General features: G+C 40.6%; 1 protein-coding gene across 1 annotated transcript in view; it reads right to left on the bottom strand.

Moving 5' to 3' along the window:
* Positions 1-19,303, bottom strand: part of DCBLD1 (discoidin, CUB and LCCL domain containing 1) — a 101,726-nt gene that overhangs the window by 45,286 nt on the left and 37,137 nt on the right. The window contains exons 2-3 of the mRNA XM_040350300.1: positions 13,955-14,173; positions 434-571 (exon numbers count right to left, since the gene is read on the bottom strand). Coding sequence (XP_040206234.1) covers positions 434-571; positions 13,955-14,173 — 357 coding nt within the window. The remainder of the gene's footprint in view (positions 1-433; positions 572-13,954; positions 14,174-19,303) is intronic.

Below are 19,303 nucleotides of genomic sequence, written 5' to 3'. Positions count from 1 at the left end.
AGATAGAATAGGTTACTAAAGTCACGGAAATTCTGGTACGTTAGAAAAATAAAAATCGGAAGTGATGTCATGTGTTGTAATGTATTTGTATTGTATTTTCGGACAGCAACTTTACTGACTAAAACGAAAATCGTACGATCTGGTATCGTTCAAAAAAAAAATTGTGATTGTCCGATCGAATAGTATCGGATGAACTGTCGTGATTGGCTCTCGAAAGTAGTGTACACTCGATCCGAAAATCGTCCGATTCTTCCTCGGACGATCGTTTTCGTTCGATATTCAGATTGAGTGTACGGGCCATTAAACTACATGCACTTTCCAATTCAGGTGTACAGATTTAGCATAATGGTCCGTTCCCTCAATCATCACTACACAATCATTACATATTACGTGTCAGCTGCTATAGTTTAGGAATCCAGAGACAGGTTTTTACCTGGATGATCACTGCTGGCAAAATTGATTAGGAATCCCCTTCCAGATATGTGGATCCTGCTTTCGAAACGTATGATGGCTTCATTGCTGTCCAGATAGAGATCTTTAGCAACATTATTCTGATTACCACAATAGCTAGCTGCAATCAAAAATACATATTTCATTAGTATATAAAGCCATTAGAAAGTAAAGTAAAAACATAATCTTTCTTGTAAAAAAAAAAAACACACACACACACACACACACACACACACACACACACACACATACACACAATCACATTTTTATGTCCCAATAAGTTGCACAAGAGCAAGGACAAAATGAGTCAAATGTGGCTCAGTTCCGTCCCACCCCATGTACGTGACAGTAACTTTAAAGGCTTTTTTTTTTTAACGCCAAAGTGCCTGAAAAACGTTTGAATAACGCCCGAAAAATGCCCCAGTGTGAAACGGGCTTTAGGCTTGTCCTATTCTAGACAGGGAGGTTACTGTCACGTTAAATCCACTAGGGAAGCTTGTGAGTTGGAAAAGTCAAACTAGTGGAGATCAACTTTTCTGATTCACTTTGTGATTTCTGCGTTCGGATGCATTTCTCCATGTGCCTCTTCATCTAAATTAAGGACATATACGTTCTGGTGCATTTTTGATGCGTTTCGCCAAGTTCCAGATGCTATCTATACAGGAAAAAAAAGCAACATGTTCTACTTTTGCTGACTGCACTGGTGTAAACTGGGGCCATTGAAATCCATGTTAAACACTTCCATGCGTTTCTGATGCAGAACAAAAATGCACTGGACTGCATCTGGTATGAACTAGGTTTTTTATTCAGCTGCCCAAATTTCTGGAATCGACATGACTTTGACATGCAGGTTCAGTGAAGGTCAACAAATGGATTTATTAACTACTACACACTTACACACGGACACTCTAAGCACTTAAACACACAACTTTCCCACCAGGCTCAGATGGCAATTTTTTAAAATGTTTTATAAAGCATTGCACTGAAAGCACTGAAGGACTGTTCCTAACTGAATATGTATCAAACTGCCATTTAAAAACAATATGTGTCATGTTATGTAGCCACTTCTAGCCTGTCTATACGCATACACTCTACTTATGGCTGCATGTCATTTTCTCAGGTTGGGCTTCCTGATGGTGACAATAGTGGACCATGTCTGCCTAATGTGAGTTGAAAGGTCCATCAGAAGTCTTCGTGATCGGGTGAAAACACAGGAGCACAACAGAGACAGGAACAGATCACTGTCACCCTTAGACCCCTTTCACACTGGGGCATTTTTCAGGTGCTTTAGCGTTAACAAAAGCCCCTGTAAAGCGCCTAAAAAGAAGATGCATCTGCAATCCCAATGTGAAAGCCTGAGTGCTTTCACACTAAGGCGCCTGAAAAACGCCCCAGTGTGAAAGGGGTCTTAGCGTTAAAAAAAGCGCATGAAAGAAGCTGCATCTGTAATCCCAATGTGAAAGCCCTAGTGCTTTCACACTGAGGCGCTGCGCTGGCAGGGCGTCAAAAAAAGTCCTGCAAGCAGCTTCTTTGCAGTGCTTTAGAAGCATTGAATACACCGCTCCTAAAGCCCCCTTTCCGTTGAGGTGCTTTTTTTTTTTTTTTTTAACACAAAGCACCTGAAAACCGCCCCAGTGTGAAATGGTCTTAGCGGTGCTTTACCAGCGTTTTTAGGGCGCTGGCAGTGTGAAAGGGCTCTGAAAGCACTCGGGCTTTCACATTGGGATTGCAGATGAAGCTTCTTTCAGGCACTTTACAAACTTTTTTTTTTAACGCCAAAGCGACTGAAACATTTTTGAATAACGCCCGATAAACGCCCCAGTGTGAAAGGGGCCTTAGGCTTCATGTAAGGAAGTTTGAAAACTAAAAATACTATAAAGTGTACATGTACACATAAGATAACAGAAGAGAGTTCAGGGGCTGCTAAAAAAAATGCCCACATGCTCCTAAACGTCCACAGCTGCAGTGTACACGAGGCCTTAATCAGGAAGGGTCTAAATAAGAACCTCCATGGCAGGTTTACCAGGTATATTAAAGAAAAAACAGTAGATTAACATGATAAAACTTACATGAGATTTTAACTACTTGCTACCCAGGCCAATTCTGACACTTCGCTCCTACATTAAAAAAAATCATGTTTTTTGCTAGATATTTACTCAGAACCCCCAATTAGAATATATGTTTTTTTTTTTTTTTTTGCAGAGACCCTATGGAATAAAATGGTGGTCGTTGCAACTTTTTATGTGGATCATTTTAACAGACTGTTTCTATACATCACACACACACGTGAATGTTATTGTTTGAATTCAGTGATCAATTCACTCGCGGTGAATGTTTAGTAGGGCTGCAACTAACGATTATTTTCATAATCGATTAATTGAAACAATAATAGGCCAACTAATCGATGTACAATTTAGTTAATATATATAAAAAAAAAAAAGCAATTTATTCTTAAATATCCATATGCAGTGGTAAATATAAATAACCAACTACAGTAAATGTAATGCCTTCTATTACCTTCACTTTCTCTGGGTTCAGATGCTGATCTTCCCTGCACAGAGTCTTTAAAGTGATATATTTTTTTTTTTAAAACAAACTTGTTATACTTACCTGCTCTGTGTAATGGTTTGGCACAGAGCAGCCCAGATCCTCCACTTCTGGGGTCCCTCACCGATGCTTCTGGCTCCTCCTGCCTTCAGAGTGCCTCAATAGCAAAAGTATAGTATAGAGCGCCCGCTATAGCAAGGTAAAAAAACGTCTGCCTTTAGAACCACTCACTTCCTGCCCAGGACTACATGTCCCATGAGGCATTGCTCCTCACACTTTCACATTCACAAATTCTCAGGCACTTAGTGACATGTATGGATGGTGTACTGAGCTGTACTGTATTTCCTGATATGTAAACACATAATGCATACTATATGCAGGCCAACTAATCAGCTGGCCGATTAATCAATTATGAAAATAGTTGACAACTAATTTTCATAATCGATTAATCGATTAGTTGCTTCGGCCATAATGTTTAGTAAATGTTACATACATTGCTTTACAAATATGACCCAAAAATTTGGAAATAAAGCCAATTAAAATAATTAAAAAAAAGACAAAAACAGGGCTGTAAATTTGTAGATTTTCTTTGAATGTGCTGAAAGCATTTGAATTGTAGAATAGAAGCAAAACATGCAAGAATACAGCTTTACTTCTCATTAAACACAAACTATGACTACAAAACTAGAGGCAACAATGCACCTTCCTTTTTTCTATTTCAGTAGACAAAGATGACACATGGGTGTTAATGAGTGTGCGTTCACATATTTCATAATGTCATAAATCCACAATGCAAATAAATAAGAGCGGGATTAAGCTCATGAAAATAATGCCATCCCACATTCCCCTGTTTATAACCAAAGCTCGTTTGTCTATATGAAAATCTACAGTCACAGTCCTCTGTGGCTCCACTGAAATTTCACCGTGGACACACAACAAACAATGTCAAATAACTTTCCATTGAGGTATTTACAGAACATGGAAGTACACTGCAGACTGACAAACACAGGAAGCAAGTCTTTTCATATGTACTATTTACAGTAAGTGGCCTAAACGTCAACCAAAAAAAAAAAGAAAAATCTGAATACAAAGGATTGAGAAAACACTGAGATCATTTGTATGTGCACATAAATCTGCAACACTGTCTCAGATATATATAAAACTGCTGAACCACACCTGAATTTCATAAAGAAACAAATAACACATGTTGGCCCCTTTTAAGGTGAATTCCTTGGCTGATATTCGTAAACGGCATTTTATTTTTAACTTGGTTGCCGGCCCATTGATCTATTGGCTGGCTTTTCCACGTCAATAATGAGATATGCTCAACAGAACCTGTAGGGTTGCCCAACTGTCACTATATGGTATCACAATCTCAATAGGAGTTATAACTGGAAAGAGTCTCTATGAAGGATAGAAAAAATAGCAGACGGTTCAACCTAACCATGTCCACTCAAATTCAAAGCATCAATTCTGGATAGGGTTTTTTGTTCCCTGGCCACTTCAATAGTGAGATATTTCAAACAGAACTTGTAGGGCTGCCCAACTGTCACTATATGGCAGGGATATGCAATTAGCGGACCTCCAGCTGTTGCAAAACTACAAGTCCCATCATGCCTCTGCCTCTGGGTGTCATGCTTGTGGCTGTCAGAGTCTTGCTATGCCTTATGGGAATTGTACTTCTGCAACAGCTGGAGGTCCGCTAATTGCATATCCCCGCTATATGGTATCACAATCTCAATATGAGTTCTCACTAGATGGAGTCTCTATGAAGAATAGAAAAAGCTAACCATGCCCACCCAAAATCAAAGCATCAGTTCTGGCTAGGGTCTGCCTTGGAATATAACCATGCATTGTTAGTTGTTATAATCCTCCAACAGTACAAGGTACATAAGTGAACAGTGACCTATGGCCCTAAGCAGGAATGGTGGATCGGCCAGTGCAAGATAAGCAGGAATCAACACAAACTAGAATACAGCAATCACACTATAATGAAAAAAAATAAAAAAAATCTGTAGGAGAATATACTGTCCCATTTTCTCCACTATGCTGCCATAGAGCTCGAAGTTAGAACAAGGAGTAATATATTTCCTTATAGATTTTTGTTCATTATTATTGACAAAGAATAAAAATAAAGGGGGCAGGTGAGAGGCCACGAGTTTTACAAGATTACTAACAAGCCATGGGTAATATATATGACAAATGATATATACACACACACACACACACAGTGCCACCGATGGAGGTCTCCCCCAGAGGAACTCTATATCAACATTCTATCAGAGACAAGTAATAGATGTGTCAGTAGCAGTCTTCGCATTAAGCCACACCGGCTCAGTGGATTAGCGCGCACGCAGTCTGTGACAGATAAGAGGCCAGGGATAATGACACAAGGTGGATTGATCATATGCTGGCACAGGCAAGATTTCTCATCCATGAAGGGTACTGCTGCCTTTATCTTTTCTCTCACTCACCAGACAAATCTTAATAATTCACTGGCTGCTGATTACATGACATGACTTATGGACCTTTCAGTCAAAGGAAGGAAAATGCAGTTCTGTCCTTCATTAGAGATCATGAGCTGGAGCAGAGGGATGTATTACTGCAGACCGCTAAGGGCAGTCACTGCTTTATTCCATCAGGCGGGTAAAAAAGATGTATGTGAAAGCTCTACAAAGTCACTTTCAATAGAAAAGGAGAGACTATTTTCTGGCACATAAGGTACAGATCAATATAAATTCTAACACAATTTATATAAAAAAAATTTAAGATGACAAGGAAATAAAGGATCTAAGCTATCTCGTAGTGACCAGTCACCAGTACAGAACACAAACATACGCAACTCATTTTTGTAAACTGCTGGTCACCATTACAAGGAAATTTCCAAGGCGAGAACAGTAGACGTTTTCATTGTGAATCTCCTTCTGAACATGCTACTTGCTTGATTGTATCTGGCTTTATAATTTTCTAAAACATTGACCAGAACAAGCATGCAGCAAATGATTTCTTTTTTTTGTTTATTTATTTATTTTTTTAAGTGTATTTTGTGCATGTACTCGAGAGAGGAGCCGTACTGCAGGAGTTGGGAGTAGGCAGGCCTCCCCCAGAGGCAATTTGCCACCTTTCTCCATGCCCCGGGTGGCAATGGTGGGTGTGTGAGGGGGTCCTCCCACACAGCCCACCCTACCTGCTCCACTTTGAAGCCCAACGGGGCAGAGGGACTACCTATAAAGGGAGTGAGAGGATCTAGCCCGCTCAACCAGCCCCGTTAGTCCTTCGCCTCTTTTTAGAGACCGCGTGGTCAAAGTGCATGCATGGTAACCCAATTTCGAGTGCGTGTAAGTGTGGTGGTTTTTGTGGGAGGGGGGGTGGGCGTACTAAGCGCAAGCTTACCTCGCATAGCACACCCACCGGGAGCCGGGCTGAGACCACCAAACTCAATTCACATGTAGCAAATGATTTCTAAGTGAGGTCAGAAAACTAGGCAGAAGCTCAAAGAACTGAACCCAACAAAATCAGACAGCCAGGCAACCAGCATTTTCAGAAGGAGAGGGCTGCAAAGGCAGCATACATATTCAGCGAAAGAAAAGTGGCTGAATAAAAAATAAAAAAATAAATGAACAAAACAAAAAACAAACAAATGCCTCCATCCACACAAAGTAGATGCAAGATTCCCTTCACTGGGACACTATATTTTGACAGCAGCACACTCTGCTGACAGAATACACTGATCAGCTTCTGATTGAGGAAAATGTACCAACATGTCCATTTGACAGAAGTTGATCATACAATCGACTTCTATTGAGCGGGGACAGTGAAATTCAGCCAGTCCCCACTGAACCGGCCAAATTTCGACCAGCGTTTTTCCAGCTTATCTTGTTTTGTTTCAGCAGGATAGTCACTAGAGGGAGGATCTAGAAAACTGTTCATGAAATATCAAGAAAATATGGTGCAACATTCGAGTAAACCTTACAAAACCTGAAAAGGTGTTCTCAATTAAAATAGACTGCTTCTTTATAAGCAAAAGCACATATAGGCATACTCCTTAAAGCGCTCCAAAATTAATCAGGACCGGTCAAAAGAAAAAACTAATTATTTCATCTCTCAGGAACTTGCCAGTGACACCAATTATCTTTTTTAGAAGTGTGTAAAAGAGGCATTCCTTGATTACCAGTATAAAAGGAAGTTCCTCTTCCACTGACCACCACTATAAGGGTACCCTCCTCCCACTGACCATCAATGTAACAGGCCCCTCCCAACTGACCAAAGTGAGAACTGCTTGGACCAACAATTAAAAGGGATACTATGCCAATAACCACACTACATTATTTAATCATCACATACTGTTAGCTGCGACTTACTGATCATAATAGTGTACCATGACTGTGGATATAATAAGGGTACCCCAAGACCTTACATTTACTTCAAGAGTCTCTGCACTGATAAAATGATTGAGAAAGACTTCTGTACAGGCTTTTAAAAGTTTTAGTCTTCAGGATATAGCAATATAAATTATTTGGATATGTAATCAATTTAGAGATTTTACAATCCAGTGCATTAGATACACAGCCAAAAGCTTGAATAAAATAGTTCACATGATAATTATTATTATTTATATATCTGTTTGTAACAAAGACCACTTTATATTAATCAGCCAACATCATATTCACATGATGGACTGACACGAACAGCAAACAGTAAATTGGCTAAAGCAACACACCTACCAAACTGTACATGCGAGACTTTATCAAGCTGCAGAATCACTATACATGCACTTTCCCCCCCATATACTTTAATTCCCGAATCGAGGCACATAAAAAGTTCTCTTGCTGCGTGTGGGGCCATGCTTGCACTGGTCATTTGTGTGTAAGGGGGACACTAAAAAGGAGACACACACACACACACAAATATATGATAGATAGAAAGTTCTTTTACTCAAAGCATCTGCACCCCTGCGTTCCATCAGTCTAGGCAGTCCAGCTGGCATCAAAACCAGAGCAGATTACACACCCCTGCTTTGGACATGAAGATGCCAAGGGACAGTCCATTCCCACATCGTGGGGGAGCGTCATCTGCTCAGGGAGTAGAGGATCAGGTAAGTAAGCCTGTTTCTTTTCTCCCCTGGAAAAACGAGGCATTAACCTTAGCGGTGTGGGCACAACCCCGGTGCAAGGGGTAACTATTTATTTGCTCATAGATGGGTTTATGTACTAAGTAAAATATCCTCTAATCCATTGTTATGACTTGTCATTTTAGCATGCCTTAAGCACTAATTAGCACTTAAGTGATATTGCAGCTTGGGTCATTATCACTTTCAGTCTGTACAATATAATAGAACATATGTTTCATGGGGGCCTACCAGATTAGCGTCAGACAAATTCAAAATGAATGCCATTAGATTAGACTTCTAGCCAGTCTAAAGATGTGTCAGCAAAGCCAGACTAGCAAAACCTGACATAGCAGAACCCAATTGTTTCACCATGTGACGCTGTCAATTAATCCATATTTGATATTTCTATATTCCTGATTCCATATATTTCCATACAAAAACCAGTAATGACCAGATCTACGCTGTACAACATGCACGTTTGCAGTCAACCGATATTAATAACACATGTGTATGACAAATTCAGCTTCCTGAGACAAAAGACAACTGAGACAGTAACATCCGCTATAAATATCTGCCATGGACACACACAATGCACGGTAGACCTCTAATATGACCATACTTTTGTTCTGGTTCCTTACATCACACATAGAAAAAACAGGAAACCATCCTTTGTCCAAGAATAACCTTACCCAAACATTAACATCTCTTAAAGCAGAACTCCAGACAAACATACAGTTATATAAATTGCATACCGCTTTATCTGCCAAAAGATTAGTACTTGTTCAGTCAGTCATATGATTTACACACCTTCTACACCGAATAGCCGTCATATGATTTACACACCTCTTCTACACCGAATAGCCGTCATATGATTTACACACCTCTTCTACACCGAATAGCCGTCATATGATTTACAAACCTCTTCTACACCGAATAGCCGTCATATGATTTACACACCTCTTCTACACCGAATAGCCATCATATGATTTACACACCTCTTCTACACCGAATAGCCGTCATATGATTTACACACGTCTTCTACACCGAATAGCCGTCATATGATTTACGCACCTCTTCTACACCGAATAGCCGTCATATGATTTACACACCTCTTCTACACCGAATAGCCATCATATGATTTACACACCTCTTCTACACCGAATAGCCGTCATATGATTTACACACGTCTTCTACACCGAATAGCCATCATATGATTTACACACCTTCTCTACACCGAATAGCCGGTCATACGATTTACACACCTCTTCTACACCGAATAGCTGTCATATGATTTACACACGTCTTCTACACCGAATAGCCGTCATATGATTTACACACCTCTTCTACGCCAAATAGCCGTCATATGATTTACACACTTCTACACTGAACAGCCAAGCAGGTAACAGACTTCATTCCATATTCAGCAATGCAGCCTCCATTCCCCTTACTGTACAATTGAATCAATTTTTACCAAATTAGGACCACACTGAACTAGGATGTAGAAGAGTGATCTTTCTGGCTGTGCAGAGGGGTAGATTTGGGCAAGTCATAAGACTGAAAATAAAGAATTACAAAGCTATACCCATTTCCTAGAATTCCACTTTCTAGATAATGCATCTGGCAATTCTAATACATTTTAAATGTTTGTTTAAAAGGTGTATACCAACAGTTTAACGGTCACGTATCAAATTCATGTAAAAACAAATTCTCATCTGTGCAGATTATTGTCCTTAACCAATATAATGCGGCAGCAGCTGTTATGGAAGGCTCAGACGGACAAAGACCTGCAGACCAGAGTATGCAGAAATGAAAATTAAGGTCACATAAGGGCAAAATGACATATGTTAGGACTCCTTAAGCTCAGTGCACAACCTGTTAAGTGTTAATTCATTGTTAGGGATATAATGCGTAGTTGGCCTCTAATCACATTTACTGGATTTAGGGAAAGAGGTTTGCCACACATGACAATATGATAGGCTGGGAGACAATCTCTTGTCAAACCTTACAGGACCTAATACAAACTTCTATAGGAATCAGATAATATGCAATATGGCCCACTTAGTTACCTTTACTTCTTATCATATATCTAAACCCAAAAACAAATGTCATGTTTTAGTTTACCAGCCCTTAGATGTGGTGTCTGCATTCATTTGTAAAATCTTTACAAGCATAGATGATATCCGTTAATCCTACCTGTGTCTTTGTATCTTCTGTGCATTAAGCTGAAAGCTTAACAATGTCATTGGCCTTCTCAGGTATTTTCAGAGTGCTACAGAACATATCCCATATATGTAATAAAGAGTAGAGCATTTGTAGTTCAATCAGTAGAGCAACCTAGTGTAACAACGCTGCTCCTCCGTGGTGAGTGAGCATTGCCAGCCCAGAACAGCAAGTGTGTTTCTGGATCACCAGGTGAAAATAATGGTCAGCCTAGGACAGCAAGTGTGTTTCTGGATCACCAGGTGAAAAAAATGGTCAGCCTAAGACATGAAGTGTGTTTCTGGATCACCAGGTGAAAATAAAAAAGGAAAATAAAACAAATAGTCACCACAACCAAGTTTCAATAATAATATTTTTTTTTGGTTTTGTATATGCTTAACAAGCAAAAACCCTTCTGGAAAAGCTTGCTGCCCACTAAACAAACCAGGGCCAGACTGGGTTTTTTATTACCATTCTACCAACTGGAAAGCCAGAGTGTGAGAATAGAATTTTTTCCCCCCTATGATAGAATTATACTGTGATTAGCAATACTAAAAGTACATTTTGTCCTTTGTGTCACCTCAATAATATTTAAAGTCCCAAAAAAAACAACAAAAGAACAACTATTATAGGCAGTGGCGGGCGGTCGATAAGGGGTTTTGACCAATAGGAAAGCTAAATCATAGAACAATTTATTTTTAAATAAATGATAACATTACTAAAAAAATTTAACATCTTAAAGCAAAAATTTTTTAGTCATATTATCATTTATTTAAAAATAAACCCTTCTATGTGTATGCAGTGCATTGTGCGGGGCGCCGGACTAATAGAAGTCTATTAGGTCCATCAATTTTTAACAAGCATGCGATTAGAGCCAGAGGCTCCAATTGGCTTGTTTTACACTGTCCTCAGGGCACTGCGCCCCGAATGTCCCTCACGTTTGTTTATAGCAAATTCAAATTTGCCATCACGTCACTTCCAGTTTCTCATTATGGCCAATTAGGATGCTGAAGATTTGGAACACGGAAGCCGCTGGGTATATGGGGAGGTGTGACAGCCCAGGCTGGAGGCTCCGTTTGAAGGTAAAGACCTGGAGGGGGTTGTTTGCTTCCACCCCCAATTTTTTTTTATCACCAGCCGCCACTGGTTTCAGGAAGTTTGTTTTTTTCAGAAAAATAGTAGAATATTTGAATAACTAGAATTTTTGTTTTGTTTTGCAGACAGCGCATATCTGATAAAAACAACTTAAGCTTGCCGTTAAAGGGCAGCTATAGCTGATAGCAGTGATAAGAGCCCCCCCTCAAAAAACAAACAGGCTGGTTGCACTAAAGTTGATCAATGGATCAACTTCAGTACAACCAACCTGCCCATAGACGGATCAAATCTCGGCTGGTTCCTGCTTAACCGGACAAAATGTCAACCCATCTATGGGCCGCCTAAGAGTTTAAAGAAAGTGTAGTTTAGTTAAAAGGACAGGCATACGTAAAGAGCGCAGACGCAAGGGAGGAGATGGTCAAGTGTCACACAATTCACTCAGAAGACTGAAATTTCTCTCTGTTTTAAAAGCACCTTCCAGGGAAGTGATAAGAAAAAGCCAAATTGACAAAATGTATCATTTTTATTTTTGAAACAAAATATTTTGTAAATAATCCAATATTGCACGGGGTAAAAACTGAACAGAGACCTCCAATTAAGAAACGATTATCCATTGTGTGGGGCAATACCTATACAATGGTAGCTGGGGATCCTTATCCAATTACATATTCCTCTTACTTCGCAGCATGTTGCATGTAAGGGGGAAGGAACGTGCCATCTTTCTATACAGTTTTACATTTAGGGCTGTTTCCCACCAGTGAAAGTCCAGTCCGTTTTATTCGGCATCAAAAATGCATGGACAGTATTTAACATGGATTCCAATGGCCCTAGTTCACACCACTGCAGTACATTCCAGCGCAAGAAAAGTAGAACATCTTCCTGTATTGAACGTGGCAAAACACATCAACAACACACTGAAATGCACATGTCCTCAACTGAAATAAAAAGGTTAAAAAAAAAAAAAAAAAAAAAAAAAATGCACTGGAATGCATCAAACATGTCCAGAACACATGTGTGAAGTAACCCTAAAGCAAGAGAAATTCCTTCATAAGAACTAAGCATCAAAGGATAATGATTTCTGTTTATTATAGGTACTTGTATAGCACCGTCAATTAATGCAGCGCTTTACATACAGTACCTTAAAGTATTCATACCTCCCTTAAATTTTCCACTTTGTCATGTTACAACCAAAAATTTAAATGTAATTTTATTGACATTTTATGTGATGGACCAACACAACGCGACACATAATTGTGAAGTGGAAGGAAAAAAATTGGTTTTACATTTTTTTCCCAAATAAATATGTGAAAAGTGTGGAGTGCATTTGGATTCAGCCCCCGAGTCAATACTTTGTAGAACCACCTTTCACTGCAATTACACCTGCAAGTCTTTTTGGGTATGCCCATTCTTCTGTGAAAAATAGCTCAAGCTCTGTCAGATTGGGTGGAGAACATCTGTGAATAGCAATTTCCAAGTCTTGCCACAGAGTCTCAATTGGATTTAGGTCTGGACTATGACAGGGCCATTCTAACACATGCATATGCTTTGATCTAAACCATTCCATTGTAGCTCTGGTTTGCGGCGTGCACAACATTTGTCCTGTGGACAGATTCTCCCATCAGAGCTGTGGATGTCTGTAGCTCCTCCAAAGGTACCATGGGCCTCTTGGCTGCTTCTTTGATTAATGCTCTCCTTGACTTGCCTGCCCTGTCAGTTTAGGTGGAAGGCCATATCTTTGTAGGTTTGCAGTTGTGCCATATTCTTTCCATTCTTGGATGATGGATTGAACAGTGCTCTGTGAGATGTTCAAAGCTGGGATTTTTTTTTTTATAACCTAACCCTGCTTTAAAACTTCTCCACAACATTATTCCTAAATATAAAAAATATCGTTTGCCTGAGCGCTGTTAGTGTTTCCATATAGAGACACCTTTCCTTAACATTATTCCTGACCTGACTGGTGTGTTCCTTGGCCTTCATAATGCGGTTTACAAAAGGTTTTCTAACAAACCTCAGAGGGCTTCACAGAACAGCTGTATTTATACTGAGATTAAATCACACACTGGTGGACTATTTACTAATCAGGTGACTTCTGAAGGCAATTGGTTCCACTAGATTTTAGTTAGGGGTATCAGATTAAAGGGGGCTGAATACAAATGCACACCACAATTTTCAGATATTTGTAAAAAAAAATCAAATAAAAATGAACCAATTATTTTCCTTTCACTACACAACTATGTACCACTTTGTGTTGGTCTATCACATAAAATTCCAATAAAAACATTTACGTTTTTGGTTGTAACATGACAAAATGTGGAAAATTTCAAGAGGAATGAATACTTTTTCAAGGCACTGCCCCCAAGGAGTCTACAATTTGTTGCCATCAGACATTATCCTTGTGTATTTTTCTCCCATTAATACAGTACCAGACTGCAGATCTTGCCTGTGCATTGTAAAATAAAAAAACAGAACATTATAAAAAAAAAAAAAAAAAAAAAAAAAGGAAGCTGCCCAGTTTGAGAGCATGTCAGCAATGCGGAAATGCCAGAGACTCACCAATTTCTTCACTGGATGATCCTTTGTATATTTTGAGATAAGCAGATTCACAGTCTTGAGATTCGATATCCAGATCTGCCAGCTTTAGGTATAGGCTTTTACCAGCAGGCACTTTGATTTTTATTAAGCACAGGGTGTAGTTGGGGTAAGTGCCAGGATAGTTCTTCGATGTCAATGTGCCACTCTCTTCATTAGTAACCATGTGTCCACATCCGTCCACTGCAACAAAGGAAGGAAAGAACATCAGAAAACGGGCTGCAGCATGCTAAACAGCTAGGAATACAATATGAAGTAATGACAATTATATATTATCAGTGATCGGATTTGACTTTAAAAAAAAAAAAAAGATCAAAGCTTATAAAGGTAGCCAACGACAGCAGCATGTTAGGAAAAATGACTCCTGAAAAATGCCTGTTTCTTGGCTAATAACAATTCTGAAAGAAACAGTAGGGCCTTACAAGAAAAACTCAGTCCATTTGAACGATAAAATTTTAATAGGTACAACTGCTCAGAGCATGGCATTTAATGAGCCGTAGATAATCACTGGCACAACAAACAGAAGAGCACAAGAGTTACAAAGTTTCAAGTTACTATGCTCTAGGTTTGTATATCACTCAGTACACAATTCTACTGTAACCTGAAATGTGGCATCTATGTGTTGTCTAAAATTAACTAATAGCACTATATAAAAAGGTAATCTCTGAATCGAAAGCTAGGTCTACACTTACAGCGGAGCTAAACACTCTCAATCAGCATTAGCCAATTTTAAACCTTAAGGACCAGTTCACACTGATGCAAATTCTGATGTGATTTTGACCCGTTTAGAATGCATAGATTTGCATGTCATTTGAAAGAACATTGTTTTTAATTAAGGCTGCTCACATCAATGTGGTGCAATTCTAAGGTGGCTAAAAAAAAGAGTCATGTGCGAGTTTGATCCGGTGCAGTGTGAATTCAGCTCCAAAGACTTCAATCCGCATCAGGTTCACATTAGAATTGCACTTGATACACAATAATTGTGTGTATATATATATATATATATATATATATATATATATATATATATATATATATATATATATATATATATATATATATATATATATACATATACACACATATACACACACACACACACACACACACATACATACATACATACATACATACACACACACATACACACATACATACACACATATACATATATACACACACACACACACACACACACACACACGTACGTATATTATTTATATATACACATACACACACTGTAGCACTACCCCCGAAGGAGCTGCTGGATATTTTCGGGCAGGATGTTACCCCTCTCTCATCTATTACCCTGGACGGCGAGGAGAGACACTTTTTTTCTTAGATTTATTTTGAAGAACTTGGTAATAAAGAAGAACTGGTTGAAGGGGTGGAAGGGTACACAGGTAAATAGGTTCAGGTGCATAATTTCAATCCGGAAACACTCCTGCTTCCAGCAACACAGCTTTTGTCGCCACTCTAGCCAGAGTGTGTTTTGCGCACCCGGATAGGTCCCTCTCACTGGCCTAGCAGCCGGAGTGGCTCACGAAACAAAGTACAGTCTCTGCCACAGACCTTCCTTTGAATGGAGACACTTTTGGTCCAGAATCCCCTGACACAGGATTCAGCACCCGGATCTCTCCAGATTAACTTCTGTAGAACTCAAGTCTGATAGGCGATCACCATCAAGCCTCTCAGTGTATGGTGTATCCTTCGATGAAGTTTCCAGGCCTCTCCCGAGATACCAGCCTCTTGCTTGGTCCTCTCCAAGATAGGTCCTTCATCAAGCGGGCTTCCTCCCTCCAGGACGGACAGCACAGGATCACCTTGACAGCGTAGACTCAGTCTGACTACTGAGCCTACTTAACCAATCACAACCCCGGACCAACGTGGTCCCGGAGCCAGGATTGCAGGAGCATGCACCCCCGGCCAGGAGGGCCACGAGGTGGTGGGACGACAGACCAATGACCGACGACCTCAATCCAGTGGCGTCTGTTCCTTAAGTACCCCTCCCCAGCATGCACAGCGGGACGATCAACCCCCACTGATTGGCTGCCGAGGGGGGACACCCAATATTACCCTGACTGAGCTGCTGCCACCCTTTGGCCTGGGGCGGTAACAACACCCCCAGGCGAACAACAGTGGTCACTCCCAGCTCAGCCACAGCTGAAACAGAGGCCCAATTTAGCCAAAATGATATGAGTCTGAGTCAACTAACATTCAGACTCCTCTCTAAATTTAAAGCAGTGCCTCCCCAACAGGAGTAGTCCGCTACATAACAAAGAAGGACAAACAGTGGAGAAAAATCTATGCCCCTCCTGCATTGTACTGGTCACCCAATGTGATGGGCAGCCTCACTGACCAATAGTAAGATGCATGAGGCCACTTTATGGCACTATTTATTGTGATGAAGTGGGGTGTTTGCATAACCATTTTCATCTGGGATTGAAGCTCCTTGAAAGATAAAGTTCTGACATAAGTTTAGTTACTTTTAATTCAGTACAGATATTCTTTAAAGGGGGTGTAAAGGTTTTTTTTTTTTTTTTTTTAAATGCCAAACATGTCATACTTACCATCTCTGTGCAAGGGTTTGACACAGCGTGGCCCTGATCCACCTCTTTTGGGGTCCCTCAGCAGCGCTCCTGGCTCCTCCTCTTCTCAACTGCCCCCTCGGAGAGCCGCATTCCATGGTGCATGCTCCTGAGTCTTGCTGCTGCGTCTATTAAAATAGACAGCAGGATTTGGCCCCGTGACACTGGATTTGATTGACAGCAGTGGGAGCCAATGGCTCCTGCTATTATTCTATCCCATGAGAACTTGAGACAGTGGCTGGAGCTGCTGTTCTTGTGCCCATTGCTTAAACGATCGGGTTCAGGCAAGTAAAAGGGGGACTCTGGGGGGCTGCTGCACTAAAGAAGTATTTTTAACCTTAATGCATAGAATGCATTAAGGTGAAAACCCTTGAAGTTTACAACCCCTTTAACACCTGACTTCAGGCAAGAATGAAATGGAGTGTGAGTAAATGCCCATGCATGAATTTTACCTATAGGTAAGCCTAGAATAAGGCTTACCTATAGGTACGCTAAATATCTCCTAAACGTGTGCTGTTTAGGAGATATTTACTGTAGATGCAGCCGCTGAAGTCACCAACGCATGCGCTCTGAAGGAACGGCATACCCGTACCGTAAACAACAAGCTCCCAATCCGCATGCGGGAGTGAAGTCATCGCAGCTTCGGTCGCTCACACAACTGGAGTCCTGGAACCCGGAAGGAAAACTGGGTAAAGATGGACGCGTCTTCAGCAGTGACAGCGCGCCGCTGGAGGGCTTCGTTCGAAGGCAAGTTTCACATAATGTGCTAGTATGCAATGTATAATGATTCAAAGTCACAATGAATCAAAGCCAATTTCATGTCCTGGGGACCAGGCATTTTTTCTGCTCATTATCTTCTCTGGCACTGGTCCCTTCACCGCCCCCTCCTGCCTTAGGAGCCTATATGACATACCCTGGCAGCATGAAGCGTCATTTACACCTATCACATCACGCATGTGGACACCCTTCAGGTAAATAAAATAGACTTTTTTTTTTTTAATACCAGTAGTTAGAGAGGGATGGGTGGGGGTTGCTAATGATCTGAAGTTGGCACTTAAACAACAGGGTGGCCTAAAAGCTATTCACTGTCAATCTATAGTCTCAAATATCTCATGGTAAATGATGTAGTCCTAACAGTATATATATTGTACAGAGAGTAGACGTATAACAGAGTAGGCTGCAATAAAGGAAAAACACAGCCTCTTTAGTATTAGGAAATTATAGGGATGTATCAGGAATGTGACAAATAAAAGGAGGCTGTGAAGTATCATGTATTCTATGCATTCTTCCAGAAAAAAACAACTCCCATTACAAACCTCACCCATCAGGGATCAGGCAAAGCAGATAAACAGGAACAAACCGCAGGCTATTGTTTGGACTTTGGACAGCAAATACCGAATGCAAATCACTAAAAGCATTAAAATGATCCAACTGCTTCATGAAAATGAATGGCTACAAATAAATATTTCTTTACTCAACCGGTTTCAAAACTCTTGTTTTAAAACAGGAAACTTTTTAAATAATAAAAAAAAAAACACTACAATACAAATTTAAAGCAAACCTGTGCTTTGCCTATTCAGGGTGACAAACCAGGATTGCTGAAGGACTCAATCACAAAATGGGACACAAAGCATTTTTCTAACACCTTGCACGGAAAGTAAATTGGTCTGGGTGCATTGTCTGCTATTGTAACACTGTGCTTCTGTGCCATTTAAAAGAATTCGAGCAAAAAGAAAGAACCGAGCCAAAAAACTCTGAAGTATGTGAGTCTCAATGGTGTGAGTACTGGGAAGACACAGCCCTGTGTACACTGACTCTACTGACTTCTACTTGCCTTCACTTCGAATAGCTGAATACAGTGGAAGGCCAACAAGAGAAAGGCAAGTATATGCTACCATGATAGAGTACAGGGGTGTCAAACTCAATGTTATCGCAGGCCGCATCATCATTATGATTGCCCTCAAAAGGGCCGGTTGTATCTGTAAGATTAGATGTCCAGCACATCCCCTCCCCTTACATTAGATGTCAAGAGCCACCCCAACATCAGAAGTTTAGTCCCCCCACTCTCCCTTACATCACAGTGCACCCACTTTCCTTATGCTGCTGCTGGGAAGAAGCTGGATGCATTGCTGGAAAGCAGAAAGTAAGGGTCTGGAGGAGGACCAGAGGAGGGCTGGAGCGGTGCGAGGACCTCATGAAATGGGCTGGATTCAGCCCATGGGCCTTGTGTTTGACACCAGTGGACAATATTAAAGAACACAACACCAGTAGCTTTTGCCTGTGTGGGCAAAGCAAAGGTTCACAGCTATGCAGCTTGCTCGGGCACAGCAGTCCATTCCATTTGAATGAAGTGGACTGTACCCACTGAAAACACAGGTAAAGGGTCCCTGTACCTTCTCATGCGTCCACAGGGAACCTGCACAGTGTAGTGTGGTTTCCAGTGAGTGGGGGTGCCATTAGAATATGATCCCCTCACATCTCCCAAACTGCATCTTTTTCTGTGGGTGCGGGAAGGTGTGAGATTACAAACCTACCTACAGCCTGCACTAATGTGAACCTAGCTTAAAACTGAACTCCTGGCTGGAGCACATAAACACCTTGTAGTGCCCCCCTCGTCTCAAGGGTTAAATGCTCATCATGTCTAGGGGTGCCTGACAGAAGACCTCACTCTGTAGAGTGGCTAAAGTTGGCTATAACTAAGAATTCATTTCAGGTATTCATATAT

The sequence above is a fragment of the Rana temporaria genome, chromosome 4 (genome assembly GCF_905171775.1).
Source record: "Rana temporaria chromosome 4, aRanTem1.1, whole genome shotgun sequence".
Classification (NCBI taxonomy): Eukaryota; Metazoa; Chordata; class Amphibia; order Anura; family Ranidae; genus Rana; species Rana temporaria.
The sequence above is the reverse complement of the archived record's forward strand: the minus strand, read 5'-3'. Positions and strand labels throughout refer to the sequence as shown.